We start from the raw sequence: 24,993 nt of genomic DNA on the forward strand, positions 1-24,993 counted from the left end.
TACCTGTCACTCATTTAGTTCAGCATTGTATTCATACAGGGAATGCAGCCCCAATCACACAGAAACCTTACCGAATACCATTCAGTCAAAGAGAGTTGGTAGAAGACATGGCTAAAGAACAATTAGAAGCTGAAATTATAAAACCAAGAGATCCTTCAGACCCACTGCGGTATTCACCTGTTGTAATTGTAAAGAAGAGATCAATTTCTAAAGAATCACAGTTCTGTTTTTGTGTTGATTACCAATCTATGAATGCTGTGACCACACCCGACATTCACTCCTTACCAAATTTAGTGAAAACCTTGGATTATTTGGGCATATGCCGAATTTTTTCAGTATGTGATTTAACAAGTGGTTATCACCAGTTAACAGTGCATCCAGATGATCAAGCAAAAACTTCATTTGTAACAGCAACAGGAGTATACAAGTATCTTAGTATGCTGTTTGGACTTCGTAATGCTCCAGCTACATTTCAACACCTGATGGATTCAGTTTTACGATGGCTCACCCCAACACAAGCACTTGTTTACCTTGATGATGTAATAATTTTTGGTGAAACCATCACGCAGCATACTGAAATACTACAAGCTGTTTTTGAGCATATAAAAAGTGCATAATCTATTTATCAATAGATAAATGTCATTTTGCACAAAGTAAAGTTAACTATCTTGGTCATGTGAAGCTGTTCAACCTGATCCAAAATTAATTGAAGATGTAGAGAATTTTCCTGAATCACAGAATTTGAAAGAACTACAATCATTCTTGGGATTGTCAAATTTCTACAGACGATTTATAGTCAGTTATGTGAATATAGCATGTCTAATGATGCAGCCACAGAAGAAAGGAACCACATTTAATTGGTCAACAAAATGCAAGAAGGCAATGGAAGGACTTAAAACTGTTCTAACCACAGTCCCAGTGTTAGCCTATCTGGATTTCAGTAAACCTTTTATTCTGTCAACAGATCCATCCAATTTTGCCATAGGTCTCAAGAAGTTGATGGTCATGAACATCCAATCTCATTTGCTTCCAGAAAATTAAACAAAGCAGCATGTAATTGTACTAGCACTGAGGAGGAGCTTTGTGCTTTGGTTTTTGGTATAACACATAACAGATGTTTCTTAACAAGAAGAGAATTTACAGTTATTACAGATCATGCTGCACTTAAATGGTTATTGAGCTTAAAGGATCCAAGTTCCAGATTAACAAGATAGGCATTAAGACTGAGTGAGTACCAATTTAAGGTTATTCACCGACCTGGTAAACAACATATGAATTGCCCCGAATAGGTGGTATTATTAGACAGAAGAGTGTACAGCTGTGAGAAAGAATTGTTTATGAATCATTCCTCAAGAGATGATTTCCCTAGAATTTTAATGCATCTTTATCATCCGTTTCTTAAACGATGTTCTGAAGGTATAATTTTCTCATTTAACTCCACTCTTGATGTCACATTTACATGTAAAAATTATGATATACCTGAGCTACCCTTTACACTCAGATTGAATGATAGTAGATTAATCTTGAATGCCACACATTGTCATTTATCATGTGAACTATCTGATATGCCTAGTCTATTGCCATCTACATTTCATGCAACTGGACATTTGCCATTAATGAGAATGTTATCTGTTTATTACAATGATTCACACATATTAACATATGGAAAGCATTCCTTCTCAAATGTTTCACAAGACAATAATTTAATTAAGGATATCTATGAAAATTTGATTTCTTCCAATAATGAGTTAAACTTCATTGAAGCAGCAAGTATAATTAAGTCCTTCGATTCATCCAGTAATGTTAATGCATACTTGATTGCCAATATTGTGTTTTTATTGCTTTTATTAATTTGTCTTTTGTCAACAGCATTTGTCATGTATGAAATTGTCATCCTGAAGAAACATTTCTCTGTACCGAACGTTACTGTGTCTGCAAATGAAATACATGTTGCAATGCCCTCTGATGCCACAAATGGCAAAACAGATTCATAATGCACAGGAGGTCATTTTGAGCCACCTATGGCTGCTCTTTTTCTCTGGGGAGTGTGATGTAAGTGTCTACGGGTTGCACGTAGCCGTATGGTACACAACGCATGCTCGCCAGCTGACCTATCTGGAATGCTGACAATTTGCTTGGTCATTACACGTGCGTCCAGCTGCAGTGCGATGCAGGGTGTAAGCGACTGGCAGATGTCCACAGTGCGCTGTATTAACTAATGCGGCTCGGGCGCGATTATGTCTCTTTTCTTAGGTCACCATGGAGCCTTTCTATATGATTGTAATTAGGATGTCAGACACAGTGATGATGGTGTATGTAGCGTGCGTGTTTTATAACCAGCCTTTGTTAATAAAACTGCTTAAACTTCTTCTCTGTCTTCACATATTACCGTACCTCAAAGACCCACCACTTACAAATCCTGACAAATATTTCATCTAATTATCATCTGGGGCAACAACACAAACAACCCCTTACATGCCTTTAATATATCCTTGCAAAAGACATACACACCCTGTGCTGTGAGAATTTGGTCTGTGGTTGGTCTTTGTAGGCTGGCTTTACTTACTTCACATTTTGTTGTACCTCCCACTCCATCACATGCATTTTTACCATGGCAAGAAGCAAAAAAGTGCCATTAAGCCTCCAACCCAAAGTCTACTTTGTGATTGCACAGATTTGAAAAATTCTTTTTGTTCTTATACTCACTACCACTTCCACCTGAAAAGTATATCAGCTTTTCAACCTTGGGAAAATTTTCTTTTATGTAATTTATTACATACTTTTGGTAAACATGTACAGCCTAAGTATTGTGCTCCAGGTAGTCACTTAGAATGCAAACTGAAAAACTGCAAACTTCATCTTTCTCATTTTTAAAGTAGAAAATAAATTGATGCACTGTTGCCTGGTCATTGACACAGTGGTACCCTTGTATTGCATCCTGAATCACAAATGTAAAATTTTCTGCAAAATCAGGTAGCACTATGCATTCTGTTTCATGAAGTTGTGCTTTTTTTGTCCTTAAAAACTTACTTTGGATTTTAGAAACATAGTGGTGACTTTTGAGTTTTTGTAAATTATCAATTAAAGATTCCAGGTACTCTTCCTGAGATTTAACCACTGTTATCATTTCTGCCCTCTCAGTTGCGACCCACGTTTGAAGGTAATACCAACTGGCATTTCCTCACCATATTCGTGAAACAATTTAATAACGGTTTCCTTACCAGGGCGTTTATTACACAAACTCATCATGCAGTCATAAGTGTTAGTGTGACAGACCATTAAATCTAGTAACTCTTTATAGTTAAGGTCACTGAGTTTTGCACCCGCAATCATCAGTTTGACATTTTGATGATATAAAAAAACATATACGGAGTGTGTCCATGAGAATCCAGCCAAAATACACCACTTAGGAAGGAGGTCACAAAATTTTGACCTTCCAATTTTGCATTCAGGATGAGAATTTTTGAAAGTTACATAAACTTCATTTAAATTTGACAGCACTAGTCATTTCTGTTTTGTTACTTTAATTCTATTTATGACAACTCGTTTGCTATCTTTGCAACCTGGGCACACTGTACTGTTTTCATCATCTTCAAGAAACTGCTGGATCTTTTTAATTGTTTCTTCACTTATACTTACTCCTTTCTTCTTTCCTAAAACTGGAAGAATGCCTTGACCTTTCACTAATTTTCAGGTTAGTTTAACCGAACAATGAGAAACGTTGAATTCATGAACTATTTTTTCTCTTGACCATGTGTCAGGGAGCAAACTTAAAATTTTAACTCTTTCCTCTTTAGATGTCACTGAACATTTAATTTTTAATTTCTCTATTAAGCTCAAGTATTCAGTGTCAGAGGATGCTGGTGGTAGGTTTTCTTCTTCTTTAGAAATAATGTTGGTATCTGTATTATGAAAGCGTGATGCGAAGTCTTTTCTAATTTTGTCTGAAATCTGTTGTACCTTATTTTCAATAGCTGCTTTTCATTTTCTGCTACTAAATTTTATTATTTTCAAAGCAGGAGATACGTGTAACTTAGAACAAGCAAAACCCAATATGCTCACAGCTTCACCATTAGGAATATAAATGTCACTAACAAGGTTACACGATTCTGGTTCTGAATTCAGAACAAATATTTCTGAGTAACAATTTGGAACAGGTAATTTTCAGAAACCACATTACGTTTCACTTGGGAAGCTGTATCACATCCTTTCATCTTTCCCTCTCCTTCCCTCTTTCCTGATGAGGCAACAGTTTGTTGCGAAAGCTTGAATTTTGTGTGTATGTTTGTGTTTGTTTGTGTGTCTATCGACCTGCCAGCGCTTTCGTTTGGTAAGTCACATCATCTTTGTTTTTAGATATATCATAAAAGGTTGATTGACATAGCAAAGTCGTGACTCCAACCACCTGTTTTGACCAGTAATATCAGCAATGTGGTGTACGCTTCTATTTCAAGCACATACAATGTGGTGACCATGACATCACTCATTACACCTGCGAGCAAACACAAATAACATGTGAAGTATTTAACTCCAGCAACAGAATGAAACTAACAGGACAACTGAATGAAGAAGGAGTTTTGGGAGGTGTCAAACTAAATATACAACAGTAAGAATACTGACAACACTGCAAAACAAATATTTATCCAAAAATCAAATACACAAAATTCTCAAAATGTAACACGAAAAAATTGCAACACCTAAAACTATTTGTGATGCAAATTTCGTGTGACCTATATATCTCAAATGAAGACCACGATACCAGTAACCCATACACAACTCAAAAACCCAATATCACAATATTCACTTGACAAACATAGGTCCAACAAAGCCCTCGATACCAGGAACCAACATACAACTCTGAAACATATTGCTGCAAATTTCACTTCACCTGTATAGCTCAAGCAAAACCCCAGATACTGTGAAATCACACACAACTTCAAAATCCAATGAACAAATTTCACTTGACCTACATGGCAGCAAAAAACTAAGACAACAGCACCAAAACAACATACTCAAATCCTAAAATCCATAATCCACACTTCCACTAAAGCGAAGCCCACAGTACAATAAATCAAACCTTTCTCACATGACTAATATCAGAAATGTATTCTAACCGTTGATGGTACATCAATACCCATGATACCTACCAATAACAATCCAACACAATTGCCAAAGACTAACAAGGAAAACACCAAAAGTCACGAAAACTAGCATCATTAATAATTTCAATACACACAAACAACTTCAACCATTGCAACAAGCTATCACCTCCTCATAAATATCTGTATCTTATTCGCAGCTGAAGAAAAAAGAAAAGTAATATTAAGTCTCTGATCATAAGAAACACATGGCACTAATACTTCAAACATAAAACGTAATCCATCAGCCACAATATGCAAATTCAAAGTAAATCACTAGCAAACCAGCAAAATTTCTTCCAATAGCAACCTGAAGCATTCTGTTCACATCAAACGACTCACTAACAAACATCCAGCACAAAAGAGTGCCACCAGTACAACACACCATCTACAATCACAAACAGACTCAAACATCAAGCCTCAGCACTACATCACACAACACATCACATCACAGTTACATCATGGGTCAAAGTAGATGGACATAGCATCAGCAGCTAATACCGTGCAAATAACCTTATGCTAGCCTTAGGAAGTAAATAGTGATAAGACAATGATTGCCAAATGGCAAGAAAACAGGACTAAATTATCTAGAATGAAGCTTAATTACTGTTGGAAAATTTGTTCAGAGTGTGTATGTCTTTGGTACAACCCACAAGAGTCAGTACTGCCTGATTTGACTTGGAAATCTTTCACACTGGACTGGCCCACACACAGGACAGACAGCATACTTTTATTTAATCCATCCTACAGCATTTTCTTTTTAAGCAGAGCAGGTAAGATCTAAAAATTGTCCATTCTTACACTGAAATTCTTATACTTTTACCCGAAAGCATGTCCTTCCTAACAGCACTTCAGATTAATAAAAAAGAGTGAAATTTAGTACACACTGATTTTCAGAATGAGATTTTCACTCTGCAGCAGAGCGTGCACTGATATGAAACTTCCCGGCAGATTAAAACTGTGTGCCAGACCGAGACTTGAACTCAGGATCTTTGCCTTTCATGGGCAAGTGCTCTACCATCTGAGCTACCCAAGCACGACTCACGCCCCGTCCTCACAGCTTTACTTCTGCCAGTATCTCATCTCCTACCTTCCATACTTTACAGAAGCTCTTCTGCGAACCTTGCAGAACTAGCTCTCCTGAAAGAAAGGATATTGCAGAGACATGGCTAAGCCACAGCCTGGGGGATGTTTCCAGAATGAGATTTTCACTCTGCAGCAGAGTGAGGACTGATATGAAACTTGCTGTGAGGATGGGGCGTGAGTTGTGCTTGGATAGCTCAGATGGCAGAGCACTTGCCCGCAAAAGGCAAAGGTCTCAAGTTTGAGTCTCGGTCTGGCACACAGTTTTAATCTGCCAGGAAGTTACACACTGATTTGTTATACGAATTTTCTTAATGTCAGTGGAAACATTTATATAAATCCTATTATTTCAGCATCTTGTTTAGTAAACACAAATTTCCAGTTTTTAAGCAGGTCTCCTTCTGCTTTTAGCAAGTTTCAACATTAAATACTTCAGTGACTAAAAATAAATTTAAGAACTCCATAGCTTCACAACTCAAAATGCTTAAATAAGAGGTAACATTAAAGAAGGCTTCCAATAGTCATTACAATGGTACTAAGTTTCATACAGCACAGCTATGAAACTAAATCTACAGGTTATAATGTTCATCAGTACAACACTTGGAGCTTGAATACATATACATGTATATTATATGGGAAATTACGACTTTCTAACTGCATTCATTTTAACTGATCAACTTACTTGCTTCCAGAGTGTGAATGTATATTACTTTTCCTATTCCCTCTCCAACAATTTTGTAACCATTTTCATTCTGATTTTCGTCTCTTAGAAATCAGAATAGCCCGAAACCTACTGCTGAGTTACTACTACAGTTCACTTCAGCATTTAACATTTTGACATACACAATAACAAACTGGCACAAAATTTTGTCCTCCAGTTAATACTCACGCCTTCAACTGGATGTGGCAACTTCTGAGAAGTGAACTATGTCACTTCCCACGTTCACTGTCACCCAAGACTTGTCACACCACAGTCTGGTCATGCCACACATGAGCGAATGATCACTGCAATCCATCACATGGGCAATCGATCACTCTGAGGATAACATGTGAGCAGACAAATCACAGTGATTTGACGCTGATCCCCGATCGCGAGGAAATCCCAGGCAATCTGTCAGATCACATGCATCCTGGTCGGTTAGAAGAATTTTGTGACAATATGGCAGCGACTCATTTCTCCATTTATTAAGCATGGTTGTGCAGGTTCTTATTTGTTTCGCTTTGAGAAAGAAATTTGCGATAAAATTTTATGTTTTCCAGGGACCACAAACTACTCTGAGAAGTGAAGTGGAAGCTGGAATTGCCATTTATGTTATGAAGTAATACAAAAAAATCCAACAAATTTGCAGTGCTTAGCATTTTGAAGCTTATACACACATCAAAAAAAAGTTTTGAATCACCCTGGTTCCCAGAAATCCTGAAGATAAACGTTGACTGTGGATATTGTATTACAGACACAGTCCCTTTGACTGTTCAGAGTTGTCACTCAACCTGCCCAAAGATGTAAACAACCATGCATGAGCAGCGCCTATTAGATGGAGGGGGTCCGACAGCCCATCAGTTCGAGTCATTCCACCAGGAAGGAGGTACATGTTGTTCAACCATGCCTAGATGATCAATACCACAGTTCAATTTTGTCCACATTGTTCCTTTGTGCAGGGAAGAGCTCTCAACAAGAGAAGTGTCCAGGCGTCTCGAAGTGAACCGAAGCGATGTTGTTCAGACATGGAGGAAATACAGACAGGCAGGAACTGTTGATGACATGCCTCATGCAGATCACCCGAGGGCTACTACTACAGTGGATGACCGCTACCTATGGATTATGGCTCGGAGGAACCCTGACAGAAAGGCCACCTTGTTGAATAATGCTTTCTGTGCAGCCACAGGAAGTCGTGTTATGACTCAAACAGTGTGCAATAGGTTGTATGATGCGCAACTTCACTCCTGACATCCATGCTGAGGTCCATCTTTGCAACCACATACCTTGCAGCATGGTAAAGATGGTCCCAACAACATGCCAAATGGACCACTCAGGATTGGCATCGCATTCTCTTCACTGATGAGTGTTGCATATCCCTTCAACCAGACAATCGTCAGAGACGTGTTTGGAGGCAACCCGGTCAGGTTGAACTCCTTAAACACACTGTCCAGTGAGTGCAGCAAGTTGGAGGTTCCCAGATGTTTTGGGGTGGCATTATCTGGGGCTGATGTACACTGCTGGTGGTCATGGAAGGTGCCATAATGGCTGTGTGATATGTGAATACCATCCTCCGACCGATAGTGCAACCGTATCAGCAGCATATTGGGAGGCATTTGTCTTCATGGAGGACAATTCATGCCCCCAGCGTGCACATCTTTTGTGTGACTTCCTTTAGGATAACGACATCGCTCGACTAGAAAGGCCAGCATGTTGGGATGATTATACACATTATTAAAGTTTTTAACTTCTGAATAGGACAACATATGTACCTTCAGTAATGTTAAGAGAACATTTTAATTTAAATATTCAGGGCAAGTCTATTATACAAGTATACCCAAATTTCTGGTCATTTCATATAAACAAACTTTCCTTCACACCATTTATAATAAGATTTAGGGTAATCAGTAATGCTGCTACTGATGACATCTCTGTAGACACATCGAGTAAATTGTGTAAATACTTGCAGTTAAATAATAAGACTAATGAATAAAAAAGCAGTTGAGTATTAGTAAATGTAAAATGAGTTGAATCGGAATCAGACCAAGCCACACCTTACTGTCATGATACCAACTATGTTTGGCTTCTTCCTGTGGGGGTGGGCTAGCGCTTGGACAGGTGGCAATCCAGTCCGCCAAGTGCTTTTGGCAAGTCGGGTGCACTCAGCCCTTGTGAGACAGACTGAGGAGCTACCTGACTGAAAAGTAGCAGCTCAGGTCTCATAAACTGACATACGGCCGGGAGAGCAGCGTGCTGACCACATGCCTCTCCATATCTGCATCCAGTGACGCCTGTGGGCTGAGGATGACACAGCGACCGGTCGGTACTGTTGGGCCTTCTAAGGCCTGTTCAGACAGAGTTAAGTTTAGTTTTTATTCCACAAACTGATGTATGTGTCAAAATGAGGAGCTTCAAGCTAAGTTAGAAAGTCCACACATTTCTGACGGTAGTAAAAGAGCCACACAGCTTGAGTTGGATATTCACAAGCAGCACAGTAGGGCATTTTATAAATTCATTACAACAAGAATGTATGGGCAGGGATGACATTGTTGGACTAGCTTTGAACTTCATGCGAAACGTGCCTCAACCAAACATACCAGTGCAGGAAACATTCTATTTATATCATCTGAGGTTTAACTGTTCCTGCATTTGTAATACAAAGTCCACGCATTCCTATGTGTACTTGTATCATGAAGGTGAAGCGAAAAAGGGAGCAAATGAGGTCTGTTCATTCCTGTACCATAACTATGTATCGAAGAGTGTTACAGAACTACACCTCTTCTCAGATGGAGAATCTGCTCAGAATAAAAATAATACTGTAGTATTACCTTGGGAGAGCCAGTCCTGACAAAACTCTATTATCTGGTGAGCAAGATATTTGAGACAGGTGAAATACCCTCAGTGAAGAATATAATAATTTCAATCCCAAAGAAAGCAGGTGTTGACAGATGCAGAAATTACCAAACTATCAGTTTAATAAGTCACGGCTTCAAAATACTAATGTGAATTCTTTACAGACGAATGGAAAAACTAGTATAAGCCGACCTTGGGGAAGATCAGTTTGGATTCCATAGGAATATTGGAACACGTGAGGCAATACTAACTTTACGTCTTATCTTAGAAGCTAGCTTTACGGGTTGTCACTACATGTGTTGAACCTAACACAGCAAAAGTGGCATACTATGGCTATTTTCATTCTCTCATTGAGTACGGAAATATTTTTTGGGGCAACCAGCCATTAGCAAGGAAAGTGTTCATTGCACAGAAGTGAGCTTTAAGAATTATATGTGGATTGCGCCCAAGAGACTCGTGTAGAAATAGTTTTCATAATCTTAAAATATACACAACTACATGCCAATATATTTTTTCTCTCATGTGTTTCGTTTGTAAAAATATGGAGATATTTCAACTAAACAGTAATTATCATGAGCATAACACACGGAGGAAGAATGACATACACAGTGAACTCAGAAATTTGAGCTGGGCACAAAAGGGTGTACACTACACTGGAGCAAAACTCTTCAATGCTCTTCCTCCCGAAATAAAGACAAAGATTCATAACAAGAGTGAGTTTAAGAAAGTACTAAAAATATTTCTGCTAGAAAAAGCTTTTTACAGTCTAGATGAATTTTTAACTAAATAAATTGTAATATTTTAATAATGCCACTAAGAATTTTATTTAACCTGAGCTCTGTATCTGTGTGTGCTCTGTATCTGTTTTCTGTAGTGTTTTAATGATTCTAAGAAAATATGTATTTTCTTTTTCTGTATTGCTGCCCAAAGAATTTACTGTATAAATTTTTATATAATTATTTACTCAAATTTCTGTATATGCTATAAGATTATCAGATTGTATTTGTAAAAAACTGACTCGTTCCATGTCCTTGTGTATCCAATACAGTTGGATCTATGGAACATGAAATAAATGAAATCAAATCAAAATCAAACTGGCAGCAGTCCACATACGCAGAGGTGTGTTGGTGCATGTCAGAGTACGGTGCAGCTAGTAAGTGTGCAGATGTTTTAAGACTTGCTAATGGTGAGTGTGTGTTGAAAATGGCTCAAGCAGACCTATTGATGATGTTATGAGGGATAGAATACTAGGACGACTGGAGGCTGGTCAAACACAGCAGGTCGTAGCATGGGCCCTCCGTGTGCCACAAAGTGTAATCTCAAGATTATGGCAATGATTCCAGCAGACAGGAAACATGTGTAGGTGCTACAGTACGGGACGTCCACAGTGTACAACACCACAAGAAGACCGATATCTCACCATCAGTGCCTGCAGACGGCCACAGAGGACTGCAGGTAGCCTTGCTCGGGATCTTACCACAATTGTCTCCAGACACACAGTCTACAGATGACTGAACAGACATGGTTTATTTGCCTGGAGACCTGCAAGGTGCATTCCACTGACCTCTGGTCACAGGACAGCCCATAAAGCCTGATGTCAAGAACACAGTACATGGTCATTGGAACAGTGGTCCCAGGTTATGGTCCTGGAAAATTCCAGGTATAGTCTTAACAGTTGATTCTCACTGGGTTTTCATCTGGTGTGAACCAGGAACCAGATACCAACCCCTTAATGTCCTTGAAAGGGACCTGTATGGAGGTCATGGTTTGATGATGTGGGGTGGGATTATGATTGGTGCATGTACACCCCTGCATGTCTTTGACAGAGGAACTGTAACAGGTCAGATGTATCGGGAAGCCATTTTGCACCAGTATGTCCACCTTTTCAGGGGTGCAGTGGGTCCCACCTTCCTCCTGATGGATGATAAAGTACGGCCCCATTGAGCTGCCATCGTGGAGGAGTACCTTGAAACAGAAGATATCAGACAAATGGAGTGGCCTGCCGTTCTCAAGACCTAAACCCCATCGAGCGCGTCTGGGATGCTCTCGGTCGATGTATCACTGCACGTCTTCAAGCTGCTACGACACTTCAGAAGCTCTGACAGGCACTGGTGCAAGAATGGGAGGCTATACCCTAGCAGCTGCTCAACCACCTGATCCAGAGTATGCCAACCCATTGTGCGGCCTGTGTACATGTGCATGGTGATAATATCCCATGTTGATGCCGGGGTACATGTGCAGTAAACAGTGGCATTTTGTAGCACATGTGTTTTGGGATGGTTTTCTCAACTTACCACCAATACTGTGCACTTACAGATCTGTGTCGAGTGTGTTCCCTACATGCCTATGCTATTAGTGCTAGTTTTGCGTAGTGCCATGCTGTATGGCACGACATTCTGCAATTATCCTTAATTTATGAGCATGAGTGTATTACATGGGAAATTTTAAAATAGGAAACTTTAGGAATTACGTAAAAACAGTGGATATCAGAAAAACAGATTGCATTTTTGTAATGAGCATTAAAAAGATGCTATAACTGACACTTCCATGTGAAGTGCCAAAACATCACAGCCCTGCGTATTTGTCCTAAGATAATTCTTTACTTTGCCTAACACTTTCATCTGAATTCACTTAGATAACAGATTTTTGATTTATTGTATTTTCCCTTTACTTTTACAACAAATTAGCAAATCATCAATAAACAAAATTATATAATCATGGTAATTTGTAGTCATCAATACATATAGGCAATAATCACATTTACTTCTTTTAAAACAATGACCTTTTAAAAACTCATCTAAACAATCATGCCATGCTCTAGGACTTTTCCTCAGGGTACATAAGGTCTTAAGTAACTTACAAACTCTATTTGTTCCATTCTTTATCCAGGAGGTTGCTTCACATAAATTTCTGAGAAAACTTTACCAGTAAAAATGCAGTCTGTACATCCATTTGTTCTATAATGAAAACCTTTTGACAACAGAATGATGAGAAAACTTTCAATATTGTCTTATAGTAACTGGCAAAGAAATATCGCCCACAATTTCTTTTTGTTGAAAGCTGCTAACAACTACTTTTTCTTTACAGGCATTATCTGATTTTCTTGAAAAAATTCACTTTACTTCAAAAACATTTACATTCACTGATTTAGTTACTAGTTTTGAAGTTTTATTTTTATTTAAATTTTCGATTTCCTTATCCATTACTCACTTCCAAATTTTTGACTCATTACTAATTATCACTTGATCAAAATCTTCTGAATTATTACTACTCAGAAGTTTACATAAATGAAGTTACTCATGATGTAATCATTAAATCTATCAGGCATTGTACATCATCTAGTTGACCTTCTCAGTTCTTGTTTACGACGCTTGGACACCCCTTTCTTTTATTTGCTCATTTACTGATTCATTGCCTTTACTTTTGCATTCACAATCACTAAAATGTCCATTCTCTGAATCATAGTCCTTAATAATAATACATCTGATGTCATCTTCCACAATATCAACATGCCTGGCAATGATAACTTTGTTGTTAGTCAATACTCTGAATCCAGCTCCACTGTACTGCCCCCAACAATCAGTCTTTCCTTCTCATCCCGTCTGGTAAGTCTCCCCTGACCCGAGGTTCTGGGTGACTTTTCTCAGCTGTACCCTTTTCCCTAAACCTCTCCATTTCTTTTCCTTCACCACTCTTCCTTTCCCTTCAACTCTTCTGCCAGAGGAAGGAGCCATTGGCTCCAAAAGCTTGTAAAAGTTAAATCCTTTTGTGTGTGTGTTCCCCTGCTGCTGCTTGGTGAGTACATTTTTTTTTATCTGACCATTTACGTTACATATACTAACATGTTTACACAATATAGTGGAGATGCTGAGCCGCAATAGGCACAATAAAAAGACTCACAGAATCATAGCTTTCAGCCATTAAGACCTTTGCCAGCAGTAGACACACATACACACATGCGCACACACAAAACAGTCACGCAAGTGCAACTTGCACACACGTCTGCAGTCTCAGAGAGCTGAAGCTACACTGCGAGCTGCAGCACCAGTGCATGATGGGAGTGGCGACTGGGTGGGGGTAAGGAGGAGGCTGGGGCGGGGAGGGCGAGGGGTAGTATGGTGGGAGTGGCGGACAGTGAAGTGTTGCAGTTTAGACAGAGGGTAGGAGAGAAGGTGCAGAGGGGGGAGGGGGTAAGTAGCAGAAGGGAGAGAAATAAAAATAAAAGAAATTAAAAGACTGGGTGTGACAGGGAAATGATGGCTGTGTAGTGCTGGAATGGGAACAGGAAGGGGGCTGGATGGGTGAGGACAGTGACTAATGAAGGTTGAGGCCAGGAGGGATATGGGAACATAGGATGTATTGTAGGGAAAGTTCCCACATGCGCAATTCAGAAACACTGGTGTTGGTGGGAAGGATCCATATGGCACAGGCTGTGAAACAGTCACTGTCCTCACCCATCCAACCCCCTCCCTGTTTCCATTCCAGCACTACACAGCCGTCATTTCACCGCTACACCCAGTCTTTTAATTTCTTTTATTTTTATTCCTCTCCTTTCTGCTACTTACCCCCTCTCCCTCCACACCTTTTCTCCTACCCTCCGTCTAAGCTGCAACACTTCACTGTCCGCCACTCCCACCATACTACCCCTGCCCCTCCCTGCCCCAGCTTACCCCCACCCAGTCGCCACTCCTATCATGCACTGGTGCTGCAGCTCGCAGTGTAGTTTCAGCTCTCTAGAATGCAGATGTGTGTGCAAGTTGCACTTGCGTGAGTGTGTGTTTGTGCGTGTGTGTATGTGTGTCTACTGCTGACGAAGGCCTCAATGGCCGAAAGCTATGGATTGTGTGAATCTTTTTATTGTGCCTGTCACGGCTCAGCATCTCCGCTGTATGACAAGAAGCAACTTTCCTTCTCTCATTGTTACATTCCATCCTGGATTTTCCATTGTTTGATATTTACACAGTGTATTCAAATCATTAAAATTTACATGTTCATGTGTATGATGCCATTTCTTGTTTACTGACATGCTATCCTTACTGTTGACAATTTTTACATTATCTCCTTCTTGTAAATTTTACTTTTTACATTAATCTCTCCCTTGTAAATTTTAAGCAGCCTATCTTCCTTGAAAGCAATGCCAAGTAAATTATCGTCTTTATTGACAACCTTTGAGATATTGCCTAAAGTTACAATTTTATGTTTTGCTGTTAATTTAGCCTTTGATGTAAAAAATTTTTCATTTCACTTGGAATCACGCCATCATAAACTGTAAAACAACTAATCATATTTCTTACTTTTGTAGCTTGCAAAATGTTACAAACCACAACTTTTACATTAGAGGCTCTTTTAAAGTTATGCACTCAGGAAAACAATTTTCATGATTAACAATATGATCTTTGTAACCACTATCCTATAATCAATCAGTCTGTATATTGATACCTGACACACCATCATTACATTGTACCTCCATTACAGAACTGTTCATGCCAGTTCCATTGTGTTGACATCCTTGGCGACATGGGCGATGCCTTCCTCTTGAACCATAATGTTTACTCCAACCACATGATCAGTTGTTGTTGTCCCTGCTGCTCAGATCACTTTGGCTATGTTGCTAGCCACGTGTTCATGAATCTCTGTTTGTTCCTGACTGTTGACAGTCCTCTTGAAAAGCCATGGTTTGCCACATCTGTAACACAATTGCTCCTGGTAGTCCATACCAGTTTTTTCTCTTCTTCAGAATGAGCTGGACAGGATTTTATACTTTCATTATGATCCTTGACTCTTAAATCAATTATCTGAAGTTTACATTTAACATATTTGACTGATCTTTTGAAACATCGATCAAGTTCCAGCTACAGCTCAAGGATTCCAGCAAGGTTCTCAACATCTCTTATTCTGTCACTTTTGCATCTGTTAATTTTAATTCATTCACTGTTTTTTTTTTTAAAATACTGGAGAATGTTGTCATGTCATGATAGTCTTTTACCCTCATTTTGTCCAAACTAGTTTCTGCACACAATTTGTACTGTTGATTCTTTGGAGTATAATTCATGAAACTTTTTCACTGACTCAAATGTGGATTCCTTACTAGTTACAAATTCTAGTTCCTTGTTAAAGATTGCTCTATTTATGTAGCTCAATGAATCAGATTTTCTTCGTCCCAAGTATCCACCATGTCTATGCTAGTTTTCACTCTTGAAGCCACTGTATAGCATTTCTTCAGCATCAGATACATTTCCATTCTCCATTTCCATCAAATACTTAATTTCCACCATGTCCAATTTCACTTTTTGAATAATAATCTTTCTAGTTCATAGCTGATCACTATTTTTCCAAATGACTTCTTTTTTAGTTTACAACTGTGGACTGCTATCATGTAACGGATATCTATTTAGAAAAAGGTAGACATGAGTATAATAGAGGGAAAGATTCCACGTGGGGAAAATATATCTAAAAACAAAGATGATGTAACTTACCAAACGAAAGCATTGGTATGTGGATAGACACACAAACAAACACAAACACACACACAAAATCGAAGCTTTCGTAACCCACGGTTGCTTCATCAGGTAAGAGGGAAGGAGAGGGAAAGATGAAAGGTTGTGGGTTTTAAGGGAGAGGGTAAGGAGTCATTCCAATGCCGGGAGCAGAAAGACTTACCTTAGGGGGAAAAAAGGACAGGTATACACTTGCACACATGCACATATCCATCCGCACATATACAGACACAAGCCTGTCTTGTGTCTGTCTTGTGTCTGTATATGTGTGGATGGATATCTGCATGTGTGCAAGTGTATACCTGTCCTTTTTTTCCCCTTAAAGTAAGTCTTTCTGCTCCCGGGATAGAAATGACTCCTTACCCTCTCCCTTAAAACCCACATCCTTTCGTCTTTCCCGCTCCTTCCCTCTTTCCTGATGAAGCAACTGTGGGTTGTGAAAGCTTGAATTTTGTGTGTGTGTTTGTGTTTGTTTCTGTGTCTATTGACATACCAATGCTTTCCTTTGGTAAGTTACATCATCTTTGTTTTTAGAAAAAGGTAGACAGAAATACATCTGTTTTTAACACAAGGAATACACTCACAGCATGGAAGTAACCGACTAACTGTTATGCAGTAAAAATATTACACCCACTGTTGAGATCCTTATCAACACTGTCAGTGCTATTGATACAAATGAACCATATTCCTACAGTATGCTTCAGACCTTGTAACAGCTGCAAACTGTATAGATGTAGTTTTAAGTGTTTCCCTTAAAAGTATCCACACAGAAATCACAGGAATTGATAGCTCATGACTAGTCTTCCATTTTGATTTCTTTGGGCTACAGGTGAAAGACTCTCAAATGTTCAACATGTTCTTTAATCACCCTTGGTCATTCCATACTCTGCTCTTTGTGCACAGGTATGCAAACAAAACTGTTTGAGTTGCTCTTTATTTTGAAGTATTATTTATAATTGTAAGTTGAATGTAAAAATGTTACCCATATATTCATTTTTAAATACTCCATACACTTTGGTTTAGACTAATGTATCATATTGGTAAATAAAAAACTTGAGAAGTATTTTGTTTTGGAACTAGTTCACAGGGTGCTTAACTAATCTATTCACCAAAAGTGTAACTGATGGTTGGGCAGAATAATTATTTGTTCTGCAAACAAAAACAGTAATTGTTTTGCAAACAAAAACAATAATTCTGTTAACATATAACAACAACAAGCCATCAAATTTTTTCTTCTATGATCAACATCACCAAAGATAACTAACAAAGCAAGTTTCAAAGCAATATTATCTCAATAACAATAAAAATATTGTCAGAGTGACTGAGTGCAGTTCATTTTATCCCAAAGAACTATAATGCCAGGCAGAATGTACTATAGTGTTGGAGAATGCTGTACAATATTATTTTTCCTTCTAGTAGGTTTTAGATGTTCCGGAATATTATAGAATATTCCAGAAGGTTCGAGAATGTTCTCAGACGTTTCATAACCCTGCTGTGTTGAGGATACAGTTCAGCTCAGAAAGGTATGTTTCAGAACATTCCACAATGCTCCAGGACTTTCTCAAATATTCTGTTATCCTGTCGTGACGGTGTCAGTTGGTTAAAATGGGGCGGGGGGGGGGGGGGGGGCAGGGGGAGTGGGCGGGGGGGGGGGGGGGGCCCAACCAAACTGCGAGGCCATCAGTTCCTTGTTCGCGGTAAAATAATTACACAACAGAAAGAAGAAAAGAAAGGAAATGTACAGCACAATACCAGGAGAAAGAAAGAACCAGAAGAATGACAGAAGCACAACCAACACTACTATGGACAAAACAGGAAAATGAAACCACAGAGAGAAGCAAGAAACAGGTAGAAGGGATAAAAGCAAGAGAGCAGATGACCGTGGCTGGCCGACTATGAGAATAAAATGGGAAAGCCAGTCACTCTGCAAGACATTAAAACATCCACCCTAAAAGCATTAGAGTGCAGAACACAAAGGGACAAAGGACATGCACTAAAACTTATATAGAATGATATAACTCACAGTCACGTGTAAAACGTAAAACTAAATTAGCCGATGAGGTGTTGTCAGCTAAAATTATTGGCAACGAGTCCAGTAACTGAAGAGTCCATCACAGGACAGCCAAAGAAGGACAGCTCACCAAGATATGGACCACTGTCAGCTGGACGCCACAGCGACACTGAGGTGGGTCGTCACGGCGCAGGAGGTAGCCATGTGTCACCCAGACATGGCCAATGTGGTGCCAGCAGAGAACCACAGAGTCCCTGCAAGAGGCCCGACACACATTCGTAGTCTCCTTAATGGCACGTAGTTTGTTGTGCATACTGAGGTTATGCCATTTCATCTCCCAAAGCTGCAAAACCTTGCAGCATATTACTGAATGCAGGTCAGTTGCAGAGAAGCCAATCTCCATAAGCGGTTTCCGCATAGCCCGTTTGGCCAACCTGTCGGCAAGTTCACTGCCTTGGATTCTGACATGCCCTGGGGTCCAGACAAACACACTGAATGACTGGACCATTCCAGGGCACGGATGGACTCCTGTATGGTCGCTACCAAAGGATGATGAGGGTAGCATTGGTCGATAGCTTGTACACTGCTCAACGAGTCAGTACACAGAAGAAATGAATCCCCAGGGCATGAACGGATGCGCTCAAGAGCACGAGATATAGCCACCAGCTCAGAAGTGAAAACACTGCAGCCATCGCGCAAGGAATGCTGTTCAATATGTTCTCCACGGACGCACGCGAAGTCAATGTGAGCATCAGCCATCGAGCCTTAAGTGTAAACAACTTCATGGCCTCTGTGCATGTCAAGAATCGAGAGGAAGTGACAGTGGAGAGTTGCGGGTTAACTGAGTCCTTAGGGCCATGTGAAAGGTCCAGGAAAAGTCGCAGCTTTGGTGTACACCAAAGAAGTGTACGTGAATGGACCTCAAGTACAAGTGGTAAAGGCAAGGACTCCAGTTCGGATAGAAGTGATCGGACTAACTACAATTGGAAGCCCCGGCCTGGGCTGCCGATGTGGGAGATGGAGCACCACGGGTGGGAAAGGAGGCAGTGATTCAGATGTGCAGGAGAAATACGAATGTATAAAATGTGAACGTCTAACCTGCAATGGAAGGACTCTGGCCTTCACAAGGACATTGGTCAACAGACTCATCCTAAAAGCTCCTGTCACTAAGCGAATGCCACAGTGGTGCACTGGATCGAGTAAACACAATGCTGAGGGCGCCACCGAACCATAAACCAGACTCCCATAGTCGAGGTGGGATCGAACGAGGGCTCTGTAGAGCTGCAGCAGCATAGAGCGATCTGCACCCCAGTTGGTGTTGCTCAGGCAGCTAAGAACAGTGAGGTGCTGCCAGCACTTCTGCTTAAGCTGACGAAGGTGAGGAAGCCAAGTCAATCAGACATCAAAAACCAGTCCTAAGAATTGATACCTCTCCACTACAGTGAGTCAGTCATCATTAAGGTGAAGTTCTGGTTATGGATGAACAGTACGTGCTGACAGAACTGCATAACACACGACTTTATGCCGAAAACTGGAAACCGTGGGCTAGAACCCATGACTACACCTTGTGGATGGCTCCCTGCAGGTGCCGCCCAGCAACACCAGTACTGGTGGAGCCATACAAAATGCAGAAGTCGTCTTCATACAGAGAAGGTGAGATGGATGGCCCTACAGCTGCTGCTGTAATAGCCACTAAAAAGAGAGATACACTCAATACAGAGCCCTGCGGGTCTCCATTCTCCTGGATATTGTGGGGGGGGGGAGGGGGGGGAGGGGGGGGGGGAACTATGGGAGGCACCAACTTGTTGGACACGGAAAGTATGAAGCGCCAGGAAATTTTGGATAAAAATTGGGAGCGGGCCTTTGAGACCCCACGTGTATAACGTGGCAAGGATATGATGTCACCAGGTGGTGTCATGTGCTTTTTATAAATCAAAAAAGATGGCAACCAGGTGTTGGAATCTGAAAAAGGCTGTTCGGATGGCAGACTCGTGGGACATAAGGTTATCAGTGGTCGAGCGATCCTTACGGAAGCTGCCCTGACATGGAGCCAGTAGGCCACGTGACGCCAGGACCCAACCCAACCACCAACATACCACACATTCCAGCAGCTTACAAAGAACGTTGGTGAGGCTGATCAGCCGACAGCTATCCACATAAAGCAGGTGTTTACTGGGTTTGAGCACCGGAATGATGGTGCTCTCTTGCCATTGTGATGTAAAGATGCCATCATACAAGATCTGATTCAAGATGACAAGGAGATGTCACTTGTAGTCAGACCAGAGGTGTTTGATCATCTGATTGCGGATCTGATCTGGCCCAGGAGCTGTGTTGGGGCAATGTGCAAGGACACTGAGGAGCTCCAACTCTGCAATGGTTCAAATGGCTCTGAGCACTATGGGACTTAACATCTGAGGTCATCAGTCCCCTATAGCTTAGAACTACTTAAAACTAACTAACCTAAGGACATAACACACACCCATGCCCAAGGCCGGATTCGAACCTGCGACCATAGTGGTTGCTCGGTTTCAGACTGAAGCACCTAGAACCACTTGGCCACACCGGCTGGCCCAATCTGTGAACGGGGCATTATAAGATTCAGTGTGGGGTGTAGTGAACGAGAGGACTTTCCCTTCCAGCTGCCGTTTGAGTGTGCGAAAGGCTGGGGAGTAATTCTCTGACACAGTGGCTCAAGTAAAGTGCTCAGCAAAGTGCTCGGCAATCTCGTTTGTGTCGGTAGATAACACGCCATTTATGGTAACATTGGGGACACCTGTTGGAATCTAGTACCTGAAAAGACGTTTGATCTTTGCCCAGACATGGGAAGGTGATGTATGGCAATCAATGGTTGAGACTTATCTCTCCAAACACTCCTGCTTCTGTCGTTTGATAAGTTGGCGAATGTGGGCAGATGAGAGAAATCCTGGGCTGCAAATTGATAAATCAGTGGCTGAGTAACTACAATGAGCCACACTGAAATGAGTAGCGGCCACAGTATTTGAGGGGCAGAGGATGAACTGAGACAGTAAAGTTTTGGCACATCTGCCTCTGCCAGTAAGCACGGTGTCACCCCACAAGGGATTGTGGACGTTAAAATCTCCCAAAAGTAGGAAAGGTTTAAGTAGTTGATCAATCAGTACAGTTAATACATTCAGGGATACTGCACCATCTGGAGGAAGATATACATTGCAGACAGTTATTTCCTGCATCATCCTTATTCTGACAGCCACAGCTTCAAGAGTGGTTTGAAGGGGCACAGTTTCAATACAGTCTTAGTTTAGGACATAAATGCAAACTCTGCCTCAGACTCGATTAAAGTCGCTATGGTTCCTGTAGTATCCCTTACCATGGAGGGCAGGGGTCCGCATTGCCGGGAACCAGGTTTCATGAAGAGCAATGCACAAAGCAGGTGTAAAGCTTAACAGTTGCCGTAGTTCAGCCAGGCGGTGGAAAAAACTGCAGCAATTCCGCTGGAGGATGATATCGTGAGACTTGGAAGGTGTGGCTCATTCAGTGAGGCAGTTTATGCCTCATGGTTATCTGATGCCACTGACTTTTTGCCTGAGCTGTCTATATCCATTGTGTCTGAGCATCCGGTGGGATCTAGGCCCTCAGCGGACGCCAGAATCTCCACCCCATGGACAGACGCAGAGCTTGTAGGTAGCGGTGGTGTGGGTGCTACAATTCCCTTGGTCTTGGGGACCTTTTTTTTGGATTTCTCTCGCTGCTCCTTGGGTATCCTTGACTGGTAGGATTTCACTGATTGAGTCTCCGGTACTGAGGATGAGCACAAAGCCCTAAGACCAGCTGCTTTTGGGCTCTTCAGCCACTCGTGGGTGTCATCTTTCCAACTAGCAGAAACTTGGGAAGAAGGTGACCCAAGGGACCCCTTCCTAGTGAGAGGAGCTAAAGAAGACTTACGCTTCTCTGGCTCAGAAGTGGTTTGGGGGGGGGGGGGGGGGGGGGGGGAGATATTGCTCCCTCCAGAAGTAGGTGGTGCAGGAGCAACAGGGAGGGAAGTGGCCCCCCCACCATCAAGGCGGCTGGTGTAGTCTTCTGGTTCTGAGAGGTGACAGGAATGCGAGGAACTGATGGGGCGAAAACTGTTCACATACCGGTGACGTAAGAGGTGCTCACTGCCACAGGATGTAATCACTCAAATCTCCTTTTAGCCTCAGTGTAGGTCAGTTGGTCCAGCATCTTATAGTCCACGATTTTCCTCTCTTTCCTTAAAATCCTGCAGACTGGCGAGCAAGGTGAATGATGCTCTCTGCAGTTGACACAGATGGGAGGCAGGGAAAATGGATTTTTGGGATGTGATGGACATCCACAATCTTGATAAGTGCTGCTGCAAATATAGTGGGAAGGCATATGGCCGAATGTCCAGCACTTAAAGCACCACATCAGGAGAGGGATATATGGCTTGACATCACAGCGGTAGACCATCACCTTGACCTTCTCGGGCAATGTGTCACCCCCGAAGGCCAAGATGAAGGCACCGGTGGCATCCTGATTATCCCTCGGACCCTGATGGACATGCCGGACAAAATGAACACCTTGCCACTCTAAATTGGCATCCAGCTTATTATCAGACTTCAAAAGAAGGTCGCTGTGGAATACAATACCCAGTACCATACTTAAGTTCTTATGGTGTGTGATGGTAACAGAAACATTCCCCAACTTGTCACAAGCGGGTAATGCCCATGACTGGGCAGAGGATGCTGTTTTTATCAAGAATGACCCAGAGTGCATTTTGGACAAGCCTCCCACCTCCCCAAACTTGTCCTCCAAATGCTCCACAAAAAGCTGAGGCTTCATGTACATGAAAGACTCCCCATCAACTCTCGTACATACAAGGTACTGGGGCGAATAAGCTTCACTGCCATCCTTACCATTGCATTCCTCCCATTGTGTTGGCAGGGAGGGGAATGATTTGAGGTCATGTTTCTTAGCAAATAAGTTAGAATTTGCCTGCTTAGAGACTGCTGGCAGTGGACTGCCAACAAGAGATGATGTACTACGCTTCCTGGCGTGTCATCTGCCCTGATGCCACCCATTCCAACGAGGGGCCCTCCCAACGGGCACCACCCAGCCTCAGCAAGGGCCATCTGCCAGGATATCCAATGCTGGGAGTCCCGATGCCCCAGGGAGATGGGCATCTACTCCATGGCATATATGGGGAGTTAACGGACTGGCTTCTGTGCTGGATATGAGGTGCAAAGGCTTCCATGGTCCTCGTTGGTGCAGAATACGACACTGCATAGTGGGTGGAGGAAAATGCACCCAGGAAGGTGTCCTCACTCGAGAGATGGAGGATGAGTGGGAGTGCAATGCCATGACAAGAAAGTGGGCTAAATATCTGAATGCACGATGGACACGATACACCATGTAAGGCACCCTTCCCCAATTGGGTTGCTCTTTGGGACTGCTGAAGAAACAAGATTATGAAATGAACTAAGTACAGTTACAGTGAGTAAAGTTTGTAAAAGACAATGTTCACAAGTCTATGAACAAAATATTACTGTTCAAGTAGTGCAAAGCAGAAGCAATAAAGTAGAGGTTACAGTTTGGCAGGTGAAGCATTCAGTTATGATCCCACTAAGGAGAACAACAAACATAAATACACTGTCACTGCAAGATGGGTCAACTGTGTTACTTCTACAGTGCCAAGAAATTCAGTGGAGGAATACCAGGAATGTGTTATATGAGTGGAATTTGCACTATTGGAAGTGCCTCCACCAGAAGTGTTTCATTATCTGACTGGAGAAACTGCAGAACAAAAACATTTTTTACAAAATATGAGAGCATATAATGCTTGCTTTTAAATGACATCACTTGGTGATATTTCCATGAACAATGAAAAATATCAGTCTAATTCTGGTTTTAAGTGGCCACATCTCTTATAGGATGGGGTCATTGTTACAATTGCCAAATAAATCTTACAAATTTTTGCAATTGATCTACATTGTGCAATTATGAGAGGGTGAATTTGGCACATTGTTGAAGAACTGAACCCACACTGGTGATCTTGGCATGTAGAGGCTGAATGAATCAACCATTGTATGTGTCGTGCAGGCTGCAGAAGGTGGAGGAGTGTGTGTGGCTGCCAGCTGTGAAGCAGCTCAACTGGGCTACACTCCCCCATAGGCGTGAAGCAATAGGCACTCAGAAAATGGAGAAAGGCATTGTCTGGCAAAGAAACCACAACAAACTTTTTCATTTGGCACTCTAACATATGCACTAGTCATTTGAATGAGGGCGGAGCCATAACATGGAAGACGTGAGAAACAAACTGTGGTCGATTATCAGGAACTAAGGTGCAAGGCAATCCCTCACTAGAAAAAAACCTTATAAGCATACAAATTATGACCCCAGCCACAGTAGACAGGCTGTAGAATGTAAGGAAATCAGCAAAATGCATCCACAGCCAACATTCAATAGGAATTCAAGAAGGGACCTGCAAAGTCTACACAACTGCCTTGCCATGGCCAATGGGGAGTGGGCCAGGGACACCCTGGGAGCTGCTCACAAGCAGTGACAAGCTGGACAATTTCGCCATCAATCCCTGGCAAAAAAACATATTGCCTAGCTAACAGTTTAGTGGGTGAAACTACCCAATGGTCCTCGTGGAGAAGGCATAGAACCTCGCTCTGTAACATGGCGGGAATGACTATTCTGGAAGAAAGGTCTTCTGTGGACAACAGCAAGACACCA

The 24,993-nt window shown here is 41.5% G+C and overlaps 1 protein-coding gene across 1 annotated transcript in view; it reads right to left on the minus strand.

Annotated features, from left to right (window-relative positions):
- Positions 1-4,361: 4,361 nt before the first annotated feature.
- The window catches only part of LOC126482262 (polyketide biosynthesis protein ThaF-like), a 67,549-nt gene continuing 46,917 nt past the window's right edge, over positions 4,362-24,993 (minus strand). The window contains exon 4 of the mRNA XM_050106244.1: positions 4,362-4,492. Within this exon, the coding sequence (XP_049962201.1) occupies positions 4,362-4,492 (131 nt within the window). The remainder of the gene's footprint in view (positions 4,493-24,993) is intronic.

Source organism: Schistocerca serialis, chromosome 5 (assembly GCF_023864345.2).
Source record: "Schistocerca serialis cubense isolate TAMUIC-IGC-003099 chromosome 5, iqSchSeri2.2, whole genome shotgun sequence".
Classification (NCBI taxonomy): domain Eukaryota; kingdom Metazoa; phylum Arthropoda; class Insecta; order Orthoptera; family Acrididae; genus Schistocerca; species Schistocerca serialis.